This window comes from Eptatretus burgeri, chromosome 14, assembly GCF_056783735.1.
Source record: "Eptatretus burgeri isolate ZD-2024b chromosome 14, Ebu_testis_v1, whole genome shotgun sequence".
Taxonomy (NCBI): domain Eukaryota; kingdom Metazoa; phylum Chordata; class Myxini; order Myxiniformes; family Myxinidae; genus Eptatretus; species Eptatretus burgeri.
The window spans coordinates 32,079,356-32,099,293 of NC_140974.1; the positions used below are offsets into that span (position 1 = coordinate 32,079,356).

A 19,938-nucleotide genomic window follows, 5' to 3' on the forward strand; every position below is an offset into this window, starting at 1 on the left:
TTCTAATTGTACATATTTTATACATGTACTCACATTCTAATTGTACATATTTTATACATGTACTCACATTCAAATTGTACATATTTTATACATGTAGTCACATTCAAATTGTACATACTTTAAACATGTACTCACATTCTAATTGTACATACTTTAAACATGTACTGACATTCTAATTGCACATACTTTATACATGTACTCACATTCAAATTGTACATACTTTAAACATGTACTCATATTCTACTTGTACATACTTTATACATGTACTCACATTCTAATTGTACATATTTCATACATGTACTCACATTCTAACTGTACATATTTTATACATGTGCTCACATTCTAATTGTACATATTTTATACATGTACTCACATTCTAATTGTACATATTTTATGCACGTACTCACATTATACATGTACTCACATTCTAATTGTACATACTTTATACATGGACTCACATTCTGATTAAACATATTTTATACATGTACTCACATTCTAATTGTACATATTTTATGCACGTACTCACATTATACATGTACTCACATTCTAATTGTACATACTTTATACATGTACTCACATTCTAAGTGTACATATTTTATACATGTACTCACATTCTAATTGTACATATTTTATGCAAGTACTCACATTATACATGTACTCACATTCTAATTGTACATATTTTATACATGTACTCACATTCTAATTGTACATATTTTATACATGGACTCACATTCTAATTGTACATTATTTAATACACGTACTCACATTCTAATTGTACATGTTTTATACACATACTCATATTCGAATTGTACATGTTTTATACATGAATTCACATTCTAATTGTATATACTTTATAAATGTACTCACATTCCAATTCTACATTGTTTATACATGAACTCACATTCTCATTGTACTCACTTTATAGACCGACTCACATTCTAATTGTACATACTTTAAAGACGTACTCACATTCTAATTGTACATACTTTATGCATGCACTCACATTGCAATTTTGCATACTTTAAGGATGTACTCACATTCTAATTGTACATATTTTATACATGTACTCACATTCCAATTGTACATACTTTCTTGATGTACTCACATTCTAATTGTACATATTTATACATGTACTCACATTTTAATTGTACATGATTGATACACGTTCTCACAATCTAATTGTACATGATTTATACACATTGTCACATTCTATTTGTACATACTTTATCCATGTACTCACATTCTAATTGAACACACTTTATATCATGTACTCACATTCTAGTTGAATATACTTTATACATGTACTCACTTTCTAATTGTACATACTTTAAACATGTACTCACATTCTAATTGAACACACTTTTTATCATGTACTCACATTCTAATTGAATATACTTTATACATGTACTCACATTCTAATTGTACATACTTTAAACATGTACTCACATTCTAATTGTACATACTTTAAACATGTACTCACATTCTAATTGTACATACTTTATACATGTACTCACATTCTAATTGTATATACTTGAAACATGCACTCACATTCCAATTGTACATACTTTATTGATGTACTCACATTCTAATTGTACATATTTTATACATGTACTCACATTCTAATTGTACATTATTTATTCACATATTCACACTCTAATTGTACATACTTTATACATGTACTCACATTCTAATTGTATATACTTGAAACATGCACTCACATTCCAATTGTACATACTTTATTGATGTTCTCACATTCTAATTGTGCACATTTTATACATGTACTCACATTCTAATTGTATATACTTTATACTTGTACTCACATTCTAATTGTATATACTTTATACTTGTACTCACATTCTAATTGTACATACTTTATACATGGACTCACATTCTAATTGTATATACTTGAAACATGCACTCACATTCTAATTGTACATACGTTATGCATGTACTCACATTCTAATTGTACATATTTTATATATGTACTCACATTCTAATTGTACATTCTTTATACATGTACTCACATTCTAATTGTACATACTTTATACATGTACTCACATTCTAGTTGTATATACTTGAAACATGCACTCACATTCCAATTGTACATACTTTATTGATGTACTCACATTCTAATTGTACATATTTTATAGATGTACTCACATTATAATTGTACATTATTTATTCACATATTCACACTCTAATTGTACATTCTTTATACATGTACTCACATTCTAATTGTATATACGTTATGCATGTACTTACATTCTAATTGTACATATTTTATACATGTACTCACATTCTAATTGTATATACTTGAAACATGTACTCACATTCCAATTGTACATACTTTATTGATGTTCTCACATTCTAATTGTACACATTTTATACATGTACTCACATTCTAATTGTATATACTTTATACTTGTACTCGCATTCTAATTGTACATACTTTATACATGGACTCACATTCTAATTGTATATACTTGAAACATGCACTCACATTCTAATTGTATATACGTTATGCATGTACTCACATTCTAATTGTACATATTTTATATATGTACTCACATTCTAATTGTACATTCTTTATACATGTACTCACATTCTAATTGTACATATTTTCTGCATGTACTCACATTATAATTGTACATACTTTAAAGATGAAATCACATTCTAATTGTACATACTTTATACATGTACTCACATTCTAATTGTACATACTTTATACATGTACTCACATTCTAATTGTATATACTTGAAACATGCACTCACATTCCAATTGTACATACTTTATTGATGTACTCACATTCTAATTGTACATATTTTATACATGTACTCACATTCTAATTGTACATTATTTATTCACATATTCACACTCTAATTGTACATACTTTATACATGTACTCACATTCTAATTGTATATACTTGAAACATGCACTCACATTCCAATTGTACATACTTTATTGATGTTCTCACATTCTAATTGTACACATTTTATACATGTACTCACATTCTAATTGTATATACTTTATACTTGTACTCACATTCTAATTGTATATACTTTATACATGGACTCACATTCTAATTGTATATACTTGAAACATGCACTCACATTCTAATTGTACATACGTTATGCATGTACTCACATTCATATTGTACATATTTTATATATGTACTCACATTCTAATTGTACATTCTTTATACATGTACTCACATTCTAATTGTACATATTTTCTGCATGTACTCACATTATAATTGTACATACTTTATACATGTACTCACATTCTAATTGTACATACTTTAAACATGTACTCACATTCTAATTGTACATACTTTAAACATGTACTCACATTCTAATTGTACATACTTTATACATGTACTCACATTCTAGTTGTATATACTTGAAACATGCACTCACATTCCAATTGTACATACTTTATTGATGTACTCACATTCTAATTGTACATATTTTATAGATGTACTCACATTCTAATTGTACATTATTTATTCACATATTCACACTCTAATTGTACATATTTTATACATGTACTCACATTCTAATTGTATATACGTTATGCATGTACTTACATTCTAATTGTACATATTTTATACATGTACTCACATTCTAATTGTATATACTTGAAACATGCACTCACATTCCAATTGCACATACTTTATTGATGTTCTCACATTCTAATTGTACACATTTTATACATGTACTCGCATTCTAATTGTATATACTTTATACTTGTACTCACATTCTAATTGTATATACTTTATACTTGTACTCACATTCTAATTGTACATACTTTATACATGGACTCACATTCTATTTGCATATACTTGAAACATGCACTCACATTCTAATTGTACATACGTTATGCATGTACTCACATTCTAATTGTACATATTTTATATATGTACTCACATTCTAATTGTACATTCTTTATACATGTACTCACATTCTAATTGTACATATTTTCTGCATGTACTCACATTATAATTGTACATACTTTATACATGTACTCACATTCTAATTGTACATACTTTAAACATGTACTCACATTCTAATTGTACATACTTTAAACATGTACTCACATTCTAATTGTACATACTTTATACATGTACTCACATTGTAGTTGTATATACTTGAAACATGCACTCACATTCCAATTGTACATACTTTATTGATGTACTCACATTCTAATTGTACATATTTTATAGATGTACTCACATTATAATTGTACATTATTTATTCACATATTCACACTCTAATTGTACATTCTTTATACATGTACTCACATTCTAATTGTATATACGTTATGCATGTACTTACATTCTAATTGTACATATTTTATACATGTACTCACATTCTAATTGTATATACTTGAAACATGTACTCACATTCCAATTGTACATACTTTATTGATGTTCTCACATTCTAATTGTACACATTTTATACATGTACTCACATTCTAATTGTATATACTTTATACTTGTACTCACATTCTAATTGTACATACTTTATACATGGACTCACATTCTAATTGTATATACTTGAAACATGCACTCACATTCTAATTGTATATACGTTATGCATGTACTCACATTCTAATTGTACATATTTTATATATGTACTCACATTCTAATTGTACATTCTTTATACATGTACTCACATTCTAATTGTACATATTTTCTGCATGTACTCACATTATAATTGTACATACTTTAAAGATGAAATCACATTCTAATTGTACATACTTTATACATGTACTCACATTCTAATTGTACATACTTTATACATGTACTCACATTCTAATTGTACATATTTTATACATGTACTCACATTCTAATTGTACATACTTTATACATGTACTCACATTCTAATTGTACATACTTTATACATGTTCTCACATTCTAATTGTATAACTTTATACATGTACTCACATTCTAATTGTACATATTTTAAACATGTACTCACATTCTAATTTACATTCTTTATACATGTACCCACATTCTAATTGTACATACATTATACATGTACTCACATTCTAATTGTACATACTTTATACATGTACTCACATTCTAATTGTACATATTTTATACATGTTCCCACATTCTAATTGTACATTCTTTGTACATGTACTCGCATTCTCATTGTTCAAATTTTATACATGTACTCACATTCTAATTGGACATTCTTTATGCATGTACTCACATTTTAACTGTACATACTTTAGACATGTACTCACATTCTAATTGTACATACTATTGCGAATTCGCGCCCGCCGGCATGCGGATGGCCACGTCATTCGAATCGCGCCTGCGTCGCCCACCGGACGGACAATTCAGTCGTGACCCTCTCCGACCAACGCCGGGAACTAGTCACGGGTGGGGTTTTAACCCCACCATGACCGTGCCAATTGCCCACCCGCGCAGGATAGGGTTGCTCGCCAAATTCGATCTACCTAAGTACCTGCGCGGATGGTCGACCGGGCAATCGTACCACGCCACAGGCCTGATCTGGACACAAACCGCTTAAGCGGTCCGTTCTGTGCTACATTGATAACCGAGCGGTGTTATCGTCGGCCTCGACGGTTCCGATTAATTACCGGGTGTCTTAAGCCCACTACGAACCCTTTACGTGAAGCAGGATTGAGGGTCAATCAAGAAAAGACGAAGCGAAACGGGAAAACAGTTCACACAATACACATTTATTTCCCTGCACACGGAAAGCACATATATACAGCCAAGCAGTCAAAATGCACATACAGCAACCAAAACAAAAGCAACAATGACGCAGAGTTACTACCGACTATGCGCACACACAGCAACACTTATACAATTCTACTTTAAAGACGGCGCTAACACACATTTACTCAAAAGCAAAGGAAAGAAGCCACCCTCATAGACAAGGGGGCAGACAGGCTTGCAAGCCAATTGTGCGCGTGACCTGGAGGAGCGGCCAGGTCCGCGAGACCAGGGGGGGGGGGTCTTACCCGCGTCCTCGTGACGCATTGGTGGGTGAGCCGCAGATGTGGCCGCGTGGCTGTGCCCGGACTCCCTTCTCCTTGGCGGGTTTCGTTGGCACGACGTTTGGAGTGGGGTGGGAACGGGGCCCCCTTTTTGCACTATCTCAGCACGGGGGAAAAGGGGAATTGTTGATGCCCTGGGGGAGGAGAATGGCTGGCAGACTTGGGTCCCGCGACGAGCGATCGCACACCACGCCCTCGTCGCCAACCGCCGTCCTTCTCGCCTCGGACACGAGCTCCTTTGCCTCTTCCTGCAACTCTTCTCAGCCGACTCCAGAACCCAACTCTTTGCCACACCGATGACTTCGCCACCCGACTCCACTGACTTCGCCACCCGACTCGACTCACTTCGCCACCTGACTCGACTCACTTCGCCACCCGACTCGACTCAACTCTCCAACCAAAACTGACTCACTCTGCCCTGATTCGCCTTGCGCTCGCCGTTTTGTATGCCAGCAGGAGAAAACAATATGCAAATATCCGGATCAGGATGACCTCGGGGGCGGAGCCATGCTCGCCAATTGGACGGAGGAAAAGTGGGCGTGAACCTCCCCTGATCCTAGAACTTGCATATATCGATTTCACACAGACGCGCCTGGAGGCGGGGCCAAGCCGCTCCGCACTTGCTAATTGGATGGAGGGGAAGTGGGCGTGTAGTGTTTGTGATCCAAATTTTCCTCGGAAAGGCCGTTATTTGCGCTCGCGGCTCGGTGCGTATCGCTCAACGGGCCCAAGACAGCCCGACGCTCAGTATTCACAGGTGGTGAGAGAATGGCCATAGAAGCAGAGAAGTGGGGGTGGTGGAGAGTTTTCGGTGGTGCTTTGATGGTTATGGTGCTGTTTGGGAATGACGGTGATGCGATGATGTGGGAGCGAGTTGTGAAGGTAAAGGTCGTGGCTGTTGGCGTTGTTGTTGTCCGAGGGTTGGAGCATGGTTGCAGTTGGTGACGACGGCTGGCGTGGTGGTTAAGGTGGTTGTTGTGTGATGGCGGTTGAGACGTGGTTGGTTCAAAATAAAGATAGAACAGAAAAAATGGCTATCTCAAAGCGTCGCAGCCCGAATGAACCACATAAAGTCCCTCTAAACAACGGGTTTGGGGCTAACGACACATGTACTTAGAGATATCTCACCTACGGGCCCTGAATCGTGGTTTGCAAATTTCCACAGCAGCAACAATACTTTATACATGTACTCACATTCTAATTGTACATACTTTATACATGTACTCACATTCTAATTGTACATACTTTATAGATGTACTCACATTATAATTGTACATATTTTATACATGTACTCACATTCTAATTGTACATACTGTATACATGTACTCACATTCTAATTGTACATACTTTATACATGTACTCACATTGTAATTGTACATACTTTATACATGTACTGACATTGTAATTGTACATACTTTATACACGTACTCACATTGTAATTGTGCATACTTTATGCATGTACTCACATTCTAATTGTACATACTTTATACATGTACTCACATTGTAATTGTACATACTCTCTTCATGTACTCATCTTCTAATTGGACATACTTTATAAATGTACTCACATTCTATTAGTACATACTTTATACATGTACTCACATTCTAATTGTACATGCTTTATACATGTATTTACATTCTAATTGTACATATTTTATCGATGTACTCACATTCTAATTGTACATATTTTATCCATGTACTCACATTCTAATTGTACATACTTTATACATATACTCACATTCTAATTGTACATACTTTATACATGTACTCACATTGTAATTGTACATACTTTATACATGTACTCACATTGTAATTGTACATACTTTATACACGTACTCACATTGTAATTGTGCATACTTTATGCATGTACTCACATTCTAATTGTACATACTTTATACATGTACTCACATTCTAATTGTACATACTCTCTTCATGTACTCATATTCTAATTGGACATACTTTATAAATGTACTCACATTCTATTAGTACATACTTTATACATGTACTCACATTCTAATTGTACATATTTTATACATGTACTCACATTCTAATTGTACATGCTTTATACATGTATTTACATTCTAATTGTACATATTTTATCCATGTACTCACATTCTAATTGTACATATTTTATCCATGTACTCATATTCTAATTGCACATACTTTATACATGTACTCATATTCTAATTGTACATACTTTGAAGATGTACTCACATTCTAATTGTACATACTTTATAGATGTAATCATATTCTAATTGTACATACTTTATACATGCACTCATATTCTAATTGTACATACTTTAGATGTACTCATATTCTTCTTGAACATACTTTATCGATGTACTCATATTCTATTTGTACATACTTTGTAGATGTACTCGCATTCTAATTGTACATACTTTGTAGATGTACTCATATTCTAATTGTACATACTTTATAGATGTACTCACATTCTAATTGTACATACTTTATACATGTACTCACATTCGCATTGTACATACTTTATACATGTACTCATATTCTAATTGTACATACTTTATAGATGTACTCACATTCTAATTGTAAATACTTTATAGATATACTAATATTCTAATTGTACATACTTTATAGATGTACTAATATTCTAATTGTAATACTTTATAGATGTACTCATATTCTAATTGTACATACCTTATAGATGTACTCATATTCTAATTGTACATACTTTATAGATGTACTCATATTCTAATTGTACATACTTTATAGATGTACTCATATTCTAATTGTACATACCTTATAGATGTACTCATATTCTAACTGTACATACCTTATAGATGTACTCATATTCTAATTGTACATACCTTATATATGTACTCATATTCTAATTGCACATACTTTATAGATGTACTCATATTCTAATTGTACATACTTTATAGATGTACTCATATTCTAATTGTACATACCTTATAGATGTACTCATATTCTAATTGTACATACTTTATAGATGTACTCATATTCTAATTGTACATACTTTATAGATGTACTCATATTCTAATTGTACATACCTTATAGATGTACTCATATTCTAACTGTACATACCTTATAGATGTACTCATATTCTAATTGTACATACCTTATATATGTACTCGTATTCTAATTGCACATACTTTATAGATGGACTCATATTTTAACTGTACATACTTTATCAAGTACATACTCATTATCAAGTACTCCCCATGGGGAATTAGATGTGATCATGATGATGATGTCATTGCTCTGTTCATTAGGATGTCATGATTCGACAAGTCCAATGCTTGATTCGATAAGTAATCAAATTTTTTTCTTTGCAGCTGTTCGTCCAATTGACAAGAAATTTTGACCATCGGTGCGCCGCCTCCTTTAGGAATTTAAAATGATAATTATGACGTCATAGGTCACATGTTACAGGTACATCTTGGAAAAAAACATGGTACATCTTGGAAAAGAACAGTCACATGGTACATTTTAGAAAAACCAAAAAAACTTTGCATCTCTATATCTCCGAAACCGTTCCATGTGAAAACTTGAAACTTAGCTCATTGTCAAGTACTTCCCATGCGGAATAAGATATGTTAATGATGTATTTGGTGCCTTCATTATGACGTCATAACTCGCCCAGTGCAACGCTTGATCCGGTCAGAATGGAAAAAAATTATCTGCAATTGCTGGTCCGATTAACACGAAATTTTGACGATACGGTCATGGCCAAAAATATTGGCACTCTGGCACTTTTTTTCAAATATTACATCATTTCTTCCAGAAAATTGTTGAAGTTAAAATATATTTTGGTACCCACATATGTATTTATTTGGTTTGCAGTGGAATAAAACAAAAAAAGCTGAAAAAAATTACTAAATCTCAGCTTATTCCACATAGAAATCCGAAAATGGCCAGGACAATAGCATTGGCACCTTTTAGACGTTAGAAATAATTAGATTTCAAGCAGGCGATTCTCCTTTACTTTGGAAATGAACTCACCCCTGGTGAGTTGCACGTGCCTGAAATATAAAAATCACTCATTCAACCAGTTTGGATGGAAAAAAGGAGTCATTCTGCTGTGTTGTGTCACTGTGTGTCCTGCAATGAGCATAGAGAAAAGAACGAAAACCAGAGAATTGTCCGAGGAGGTCAGACACAAGATTGTAACCAAGCATGGACAATCTCAAGGCTACAAGTCCATATGCAGAGACCTTGATGTTCCTGTGTCCACCACACGCAACATTATCAGGAAGTTTAAGGCCCATGGCACTGGAGCCAATCTATCTGGACGTGGCTGCAAGAGAAAACTTGATCGAAGATTGCAGCGAAGGATTGTTCGAATGGTGGAAAAAGCACCTCGATCAACTGCCAAACAGATTCAAGCTGACCTTCAGACACGAGGTACGACAGTTTCAACTCACACCATCCATCGCCAACTCAATGAAAGGGGTTCTATGGTAGGAAACCCACGAGGACCTCACTGCTGAGATGGAGAGACATAAGAAAGCCAAACTGGAGTTTGCCAAAAGACACCTGAACAAGCCAAAATCCTTCTGGGAGAATGTCCTGTGGACAGATTAGACCAAATTAGAACTTTTTGGTAAAGCACATCATCTATATATTTACAGAAAACAAAATGAAACCTTCCAAGAATAGAACACCTTCCCTACAGTCAAACATGGAGGAGGTTCAGTGATGTTTTGGGGTTGCTGAGCTGTCTCTGGCACTGGGTGCCTTCAATGTGTGCATCAGGTCAGGTCAGGTATGGGAGCATGTGCCAGAACAGCACGTCGCTGCGTCCACTTTCCGCCGGTACTCCAGGGGCCTCCTTCTGGCCATCCCCCAGGCAGATGCCAGGCCCATCCCCATCTCCTTGAGATGATGGTCAACCTGTTGCAACCATGAGGCACGTGGTCGACCCACTGGCCTCCTCCACTCATGAGACTCCCTCGCTGAGAGAATCTGGTGAGCAGGATCAGAGTCAGGAAAACGAGCCACATGTCCATACAGCCGCAACTGACGCTCACGGACTATGCAGGTAACAAATCTCATCCGAGTCTCTCTCAGCAACCGCTCGTTGGACACAAAATCCGACCAGCGATAGCCAAGGATTCTCCGAAGAGACCTGGTACCAAAGGAATTAAGTCTCCATCTCAGATCCTTGGTCAGAGTCCAAGTCTCGCACCCATAGAGCAAGACTGGAAGTACCAAGGACCTGAAGACTCGGACTTTCGTCCTCCCGCACAGGTACCGGCAGCGCCACACCCCATGATCCAGTGAATCGATGACTCCCCAGGCCCGACCCAGACGTCTATTGACCTCTGACTCGCAGCCAGCAGAGACATGAATATCACTGCCAAGGTAAGTGAATCTCTCCACGACCTCAACATCCTCACCACAAACAGACACAGACAGGACAGCAGCATCCAAGATGTCACCAAAAGCCTGGATCTTAGTTTTGACCCAAGAAACCCGTAATCCCAACGGCTCCGACTCCTCATTCAGCACCTCGAGGGCCCCCAAGAGGATGTCTAAAGTCTCCGCAAAGACGACTGCATCATCTGCAAAGTCAAGGTCCGAGATCTTGACATTCCTAAATGACGCACCGCAACTTGATCTCTCCGACATCCTCCCTAGAATCCAGTCCATACAAGTGCTGAAAAGTGTGGGGGCAAGTACACATCCCTGACGAACTCCAGTAACAACTGGAAATAAGTCAGAGATGGTACCACCACACTTCACAGCACTCTCAGTACCAGAGTAGAGTTCAGACATCAGATCGATCAGTTTTGGTGGCACCCCACGAAGACCAAGAATCCTCCAGAGGACATCCCGATTCACTGAATCGAACGCTTTACAGAGATCAACAAAGGCTGCAAGCAGCCCCTGCCGAAACTCTCGTCTGCGTTCGGTGAGGACACGAAGTGCAAGGATACGGTCAATCGTTGACCTCTTTGGTGTAAAGCCTGACTGCTCTGGACACTGGTGCTCAAGCAGATGGTGGCGAACCCTATCAAGAATTATCCGAGCAAAGACCTTGCCCGGCACTGAGAGCAGCGTCACCCCTCGGTAGTTGTTGCAGTCTTGACGATCACCCTTCCCTTTCCAGAGAGGGACAACAAGGCCCCTCTTCCAATCAGTTGGGATGATGCCTGTGTTCCAGGCAGAGCACAAAACTGCATGCAACGGCACGAGTGCAGCATTTCCACCAGCCTTGAGAAGTTCGGCATGGATGCCACAGATCCCTGGAGCTTTGCCCCGTTTCAACTGGTTCACCGCAGCCCGTGTTTCCACAAGCGTAGGTGGACCACAGTTGATTCGAGGGTCAGCAACAGGGATTGTAACACCATTGACGTCCAACTCGACAGTTGGGGGATCAGCCTGGTACAACCGCTCAAAGTAACCGGCCCAGCGGGCCTTCACTTCAGACTCCTCTGTCAAGAGCCTACCACTCTCTGCTCGAACTGTAGTGCTCTGAGGGGTGGGCTTGGATGAACGTAATGCGCGAATTCCCCTGTAAGCAGGACGAGAATCACCTGTCCACAGGTGATGCTCTACCCCCTCACAGATTCCTCGCACATAGGCCTCCTTGTCCACCCTCAGTGCACGTACAGTTTTACGCCTCAGCTCCCTGAACAGCTCAGCTCTGCCATTCAGCCTGGCCCTGCGACTCTGGTCAATGGTATCCAGTGTCCCTTGAGAGACAAAATTCTTCTTTGCCCTGCGGTGAGCTCCAAGGCATCCACCGGCAACATCAAGGACGGTGGTCTTGAAGGCGCTCCACAACTCTTCAGGACCCCCCAAAGCACCCAGACCCCCCCAAGTGTCCACTCAGCCTGTTCGCAAATCTTCAGCTACTCTCTCATCCCTGAGCTTGGCAACATCCAGCCTCGGCTGGGATGGTACCATTCTCCAGGATTTAAGGTGCAGCTTTAGAGTTGCTACAACAGGCCTGTGGTCAGTATTGAGGAACTGAGCACTCCGGTAGACCCTGCAGTTCTGGATCATCCTCCAACGACCGTCAATGAGGACATGGTCAATCTCCTTTGCCACACCGCCAGCGTTGGAATACCAAGTCCAGTGATGAGCTTGTGGGCGCTGAAACCATGAACCAGCCACCCTAAGTCCATGACTTCTTACAAAGTCAAGGAACTTAGTGCTATTCTGGTTCATCGTTCCTGACCCATGGGGACCGACACACACCTCATAACCGTCCCTATCAGTTCCAGTCGATGCATTGAAATCCACCAAGACTAGAAGTGTATCTCGTCTGGGGCACTGATCAACCACAGACTCGAGTGTGGCGTAGAATGTATCCTTCACGGTGAGATCACTCGCCTCAGTCGGAGCATAAACAGAGACCAGGGAAATGACACCTAAGGAGTGACGAATCCTTAATCTCATAATACGCTCGTTGACCGGTGTTACCTCAATTATCATTGGGGTCAGCTTATTGGACACAGCTACAGCAACTCCTTGGGTATGGTAACCATCAGAGCGACCAGACCAATAGTAGGTGTAACCACCCACCATTATCTCGCCGCAATCCGGTCTCCGAACCTCAGAGAGAGCTGCAATCCCGATGTCCAAACGCTTGAGCTCAGATGATAACAGAGACAGGTGATCATCCTCTCTTAGGGATAGGACATTCCAGGCACCCACCCGAAGGGACCGCCTCAGGTTAACCCAAGGAGACCGCCGTCTGGTGGACGACACCTCAGCACCACTCCGTCACACTCTCCCGCAATCTGACCCAGGGATGTTACCCCGTGGTTTCCCTCCTATCAAAGATTGTGGGTCCCGAAGGCTTTGCCCCAATCCCGTCATCCGGTGAGCTGCCCTGCGAAGGGAAGCTGCACAGGAGGTACTCCCACGGAGTGGGTTTTCAGATTTTTTTTGCGTTTTTGCGTTTTGCGGAATGAAGGGTTTTACGGTGGCCGGAGTGCAAATCCTGCCACCACCCTCTTAATACGAAGTGACCCAACTGCAGGAGGACGTCCGCAGACACAGTTGGGCACTAGATATAGATGGCCGTTGGCTCACAAGGAGCTCCTCCGCCCTTTGATGTGTGCATGGCATCATGAAATCAGATTGCCAAGGCATTTTGGAGTGCAATGTTCAACCCAGTGCCAGAAAGCTTGGTCTCCGTCGAAGGTCATGGGTCTTGCAGCAGGATAATGACCCCAAACACACTTCAAAAAGCACCCAGGAATGGTTCAAGACAAAATGCTGGACTGTTCTGAAATGGCCAGCAATGAGTCCAGATCTAAAACCCATTTTACACCTGTGGGGAAATCTGAAAACAGCAGTTGGGAGAAGGCACTCTTCAAACTTGGGAAAACTGGAGCAGTTTGCACAAAAAGAGAGGGACAAACTGCCACGAGAGAGGTGAAGGAAGCTCATTCATGGCTATAGGAAGTGCTTGATTGCAGTTATTTTATCCAAAAACTGTTACCAAATATTAAGTTAGGGGTGTCATTAACTTTGTCAATGCCATTTATTTTTATTCTCTGGTTTAAAAGTATATATTGAGTTCTGAATCACAAACAAAGGTTCTTTAATATTAGTAGTGAAGTAAGAAATGTGGAGATGAAATACTTCTGTCAATTTCAACTTATTTTTTCGAGAAAATTGTGAGTTATTTGGAAAAAAAGTGCAAGGGTGCTCATGAAGGAGACTCATTACGTTTGTGAAGGAGACTCATGTTTGTGATGGAGACTCATTATGTTTGTGATGGAGCCGTGTTGTGTTTGGGATGGAGACGCGTTATGTTTGGAATGAGAACATGCATGTGCTGTGTAATGTTGTGAGGGAGACTTGCTTTCTGGTTTGGAGACAATTGGGCAAGCTTATTTTGGTTCCAACTGGGCACAACTGATAAGTGAATGAATAAATGAATGAAATGAAAAGGAGAGGAAAGGAAGAGAAAGATTGAGCTGGAAATCAGCAAGTTCGAGGATTGTGTTATATTGTCAGTTTTAAATGGGGGTAATAAAGACCATGGGTCAGCATGGGGGATGACACGAGGTGGCAGTTTATTGCCTGCTTGAAGCCCTGGAGGGAAGAGTGAGACAGAACATCCGAATGTTTGTGATGGATAATACATGCCAGAAGGCATTTCCATGGACTGGAGAAGCGAGGAATAAGGAAGTTGAGGTGCGCATTCCGTGTTTTGTTTGGAATGGAGATGTGCATGTGCTTGTGTGTAAACAGGTCAAGTTACTTTTTTAGGTCTGCATTTCATTGTACAGTATATTTCTTTGTTTATTTACTTATTGCTCAGCACATGGGCTCAATCAATATAAAGTGGAGTATCTTTTTTTTTTGAGGCAGCCTACCAGGTCACTACACCCAAGTCCGAGCTTTGAGCCTTCTGGCAGCAAACCTGTGGGAACACCGACTCCAACAGTCCCCTCCCACAGACACTGCAGAACCAGTAATGCAACCCATAAGGCAAAAAGAAACCTCAAAAATACACAAACCCCCATACTGCCCCAAGAGCTTGCAATAGAACCAATATTCTGCAAAAGGATCTTAAAGGACAGGTGGTGGTGGTGGTGTCCCAGGTGGCAGCCTGCCACCTAAATATTTGATAATATGCCTTAAAAAATTGAAAACCTGAACCGTAAAGTTAAATTATGAAATGATTTTTTATTTCAATCATTAATTTATTTGCAACTAGAACAGGCACTCAGTAGAGCGCATACCTTCGCCAACGCTACATTTTGCTCCCCCCCCCCCAGAAACCGTTGATTGTGAGGGTATTTAATCCCATACCACATCTGCCATCTCATATGTGTTATGATGGCTTAAAAACATTAAATTTCCTGCTGTTTGACACCGATTCACGTACATTGTACAATTTCTGTATGAACTCCCTGACCTTTTTGGGTGTTGGTGTCAAGTCAATCTGATGACAACTGGTCACATTATAAGAAATTATTTTCTGGAATTTTAGGGGCATTTAGCACACACGAGTTTCTGTTTTTCTAAATAAGTTATTTATTGTGAACAAACATTCATTGTACAATTAAAACAGTTAATTGTTTTGTATTATTTAAGAACAACTGAGAAACTAAGAATGCACGGTTCATACAAGAATTAATCCTGCAAAAGTACAATGCCCAAACTGGTAACCAAAGGGACATATTAGCCTGAAAAGGACGTAGAAGAGTTCATCTGAACTAATGACGTACATCATTTGACAAAACACGAAACATGGAAGAATAAAGTCACTGTAAAATATTACACATCACAGGATAGGGAATTGAATTCTAAACATTTTGAATCTACTTACATGCAAATTGTATAACAATTGACCGCGTTATGATAATAAAGGTCGTTGACCCCCCTGACCTTTGACCCAAACCGCTAACAAAGGTAATGACGTCATTGTGTCATATCATATATCACAAGATTGGGCATTGAATTCACAACATTTTGGCATTGGTTGCATGCAAATTGGATAAAAATCGACCGCACTATGGCAAAATGACGATTTTGACCTTTTCATGACCTCGACCTTGAATTTTGTACTCTTAATTTTGTAATTTGTATTAGAGTGTGGGGAATAGAACAGTCAACATTTTGGTGTTGGTTTCATGCAAATCGGATAAGAATTGACCGTGTTATGACTAAAACCGCACATTTTGCAATGTCGTGACCCCCCCTGACCTTTGACTCCCAACCGCTAATAAGGGTTATTCCATCATTGTGTCAAGTCACATATCACAAGATGGGGCATTGAATTCTGAACATTTTGGCATTAGTTGCATGCAAATTGGATCCAAATTGACCGCGCTATGGTAAAAAGACGATTTTGACCTTTTCATGACCTTGACCTTTGACCCGATCGCTCCCAAAATCGAATCAAATGGTCCTCGGATAATAATCAATCATCCCAGCAAATTTGCTGCGATTCAGTTCAATACTTTTGGAGTTATGCGAATAACAAACAAACAAACAAACAAACAAATTCACAAATAAATAAATAAATAATACACAGCGATCAAAACATAATCTTCACAACAAAGTTTGCGAAGGTAATTACAAATGGAGTTCTCCACGACATATTAACACTGAACCATCGGTGTTTTTAGGACCACGAGGATAAGGAATGGAAGTTTGCTCGAGCAAAACTTTGGCTCAGCTACTTTGATGACAAGTCGACGGTCCCACCGCCCTTCAACCTTCTCCCGAGTCCCAAATCCCTGTGCTATGGATTGAACGCATTTCGCAAGTGGACCCGCACGCACACGGAGCATGGACGCAGCGAGATGGAGCGCAGCCTGCGTGTATGCCCTCTCTGACCTCAATCCACATTCATCACATCACGGTGAAGCATCTCGGCAATCGCTTAGTGATGCCATCCTGTTTTGTTCAATCCCCAGGAATGGCGAGGGGAGAGGGCACATCGTGCCGAGGGCTACCAGCGTGTGATGTGTTGCCTCGTGCACCGATATCTCACCGATGTGCGACGACGACGACACAACTGGCATCGCATGGCTACGGACAACCTCTCAGACCTGCGGCAAGAACTGTCCCGAGTCCGTAACGACGTTCGGCCAATTGTGCATGCTCGCCGTCCAAGTTGAGACTTCAACTGTTTCCCCAATCGAAAACCCTTTTCGTTTTCCATACATTTCCCTTCTTGCGGTTATGCACTGAACACCTAAAACTCTTCCCATTTAGTATCATGTTGATTTACTTATGTGTCGAATATCCTGTCCCCTGAAACCAAAATGTCCTATGGGAATCTTGGTGTTGTTTTTTTAATACAATGTCGAGGCTCATATGAGAATCTAATAGAAATGGACATCTTAAACTTAAAGGATTCCTGTCAGACATTAAGTAAGAAGAACTTTGTTTTGCCCTCACGACTCTCCCTAAACTTTATTCCAACCTGAGTGGATAATGCACGTCATTAGTCTTGTGATTGACCAATTCCTTCTCTTACGGGGTTTTCTTTTTCTCCTAACCTGCCCATCTGTGTGATGTGTTAAAGAATATGACCCACTGGAACGAACCCCCTTCCCTTTCCTGTGCGAGGACGTCGTCATAATACATGCCCACAATTGTCAGCCCAGAGTTACTCCACTATGACATCATGCAATGAGTCATGTATGACGCTTATCGAGGTGACCAGTTGAATGTATGGGCTGTATATCATCACATTTAATGACACTGACTGTATATTAAAATGAGGAATTGCCGTGGTGTGGCGGTGTTAGTGATGACAGCGATGATGGAGGTGAAAACTTCAACACCTTGCCCAATCATTACATTTGTTCTGGGAAAATTGTGATTGAAAATACGACCGAGAAGTTGTTTTGAATTGAAAACTGGTTCAGTTATGCCACAATAGCAGGCTACCCTATGCCTTCAAATCATGAACGCTGTCCTACCATTGGTCAGCACTGAGACTTTCATCTGTTCTGTGACCTGGCTCGGTCGATTCGTCCCTCCTTAGGAGACCTGGAGGGTGCGGGCGATGCTGACTTTGGTGCAGACACCAGATCAGGATACATCCTCATTTGATTCAGGTGGTCTATCCTCATATATCCATCAACCCAAGCTGCTAAGATCGGTGATGTCGGGGTTGAGGAGGGGGATAAAACATGATGGTCCAAGTCGAGGATGATGACGCTTGATGGTCCAAGTACATGATGATGAAGCTTGAAGGTCCAAGTAGAGGATGATGAAGCTTGAAGTTCCATATGGAGGATGATGAAGCTTGATGATCCAAGTAGAGGATAATGAAGCTTGATGGTCCAAGTAGAGGATGATAAAGCTTGATGGTCCAAGTAGAGGATGATGAGGATGATGAAGCTTGATGGTCCAAATGGAGGATGATGAGGATGATGAAGCTTGATGGTCCAAGCGGAGATTGATAAAGCTTGATGGTCCAAGTAGAGATTGATAAAGCTTGATGGTCCAAGTAGAGGATGATTAAGCTTGATGGTCCAAATAGCGGATGATGAAGATGATGAAGCTTGATGGTCCAAGTAGAGGATGATGAGGATGATGAAGCTTGATGGTCCAAGTAGAGGATGATGAAGCTTGATGGTCCAAGTAGAGGATGATGAGGATGATGAAGCTTGATGGTCGAAATCGAGGATGATGAAGCTTGACGGTCCAAAAATCCTGCATCCAGGTTTCTCGTGTCGGGTGAAAAGGAGGTAGACGAGGAATACAAGGCAGAGGAAGTCAGAGCTATATATTAATTGTTAACGTGTACGTTAATCTACATAAATCAAAAAAAAATTAAACTTTTGTTCCAACTGTGGATGGCTGAGAGGTTCAGCAGTTGTGTGGATTTGTGGTTCAAATCCTAGCCCGAGCATGTTTGTAAATGGGAAGTTGTGGATAGAATGACTTTGTAATGTCCCCATTTTATTAAATTATTTTAAAAATAAAAGTGGGTCCCTTGCCTTAATCTCCAACCTGCTCTTATCCCTTGTATTTATCCCTCCCTCCCTCTCCTAGCACCCCCCGATACAACTGGGCCAGGGGCTGACCCCATTCCACCCCACTCTCTCGCTGCCCCCTTAAATGAAAGAGCAGGTTAAAGAGATAACCGAGTTAGTAGTCCAGGACTCACCGCCGAAGGAACAGTGGGATTCGAACTAACAACCCTCACCATGAGTCAGAGAAGTGTTTCATCCACTCAATCAGCATAAGGCGTGTGAATTAAACAATTTTAAATAATCAATTATTTAATAATCCTTAAGTAATAGTTAAAAAGACAGGATTCGAACCTGCAGCCATCGATTCAACCACACACTCATTAAGTGACCTACTAGAATTAAAAAAGTCTTCAAACAAATCTAAAAAGAAGGAACTTGAACTCCTACCACGTGCTGGGTTTCCTCATTCATAACACTCACCTGGTGAACAAAACATCCGT

The 19,938-nt window shown here is 39.4% G+C and overlaps 1 protein-coding gene across 2 annotated transcripts in view; it reads left to right on the forward strand.

The window, feature by feature from the left end:
* TRPC1 (transient receptor potential cation channel subfamily C member 1) overlaps positions 1–19,268 on the forward strand; it is a 40,283-nt gene extending 21,015 nt beyond the window's left edge. The window contains exons 13-14 of one of the 2 annotated variants that reach the window (XM_085854248.1): positions 17,132–17,326; positions 17,423–19,268. In XM_085854248.1, the coding sequence (XP_085710374.1) occupies positions 17,132–17,326; positions 17,423–17,626 (399 nt within the window). In that variant the 3' untranslated portion in view covers positions 17,627–19,268. Of the gene's footprint in view, positions 1–9,364; positions 11,012–17,131; positions 17,327–17,422 lie in introns of those variants that run through there. The other variant, XM_085854249.1, reaches the window with a different exon arrangement.
* The last annotated feature ends 670 nt before the right edge of the window (positions 19,269–19,938 follow it).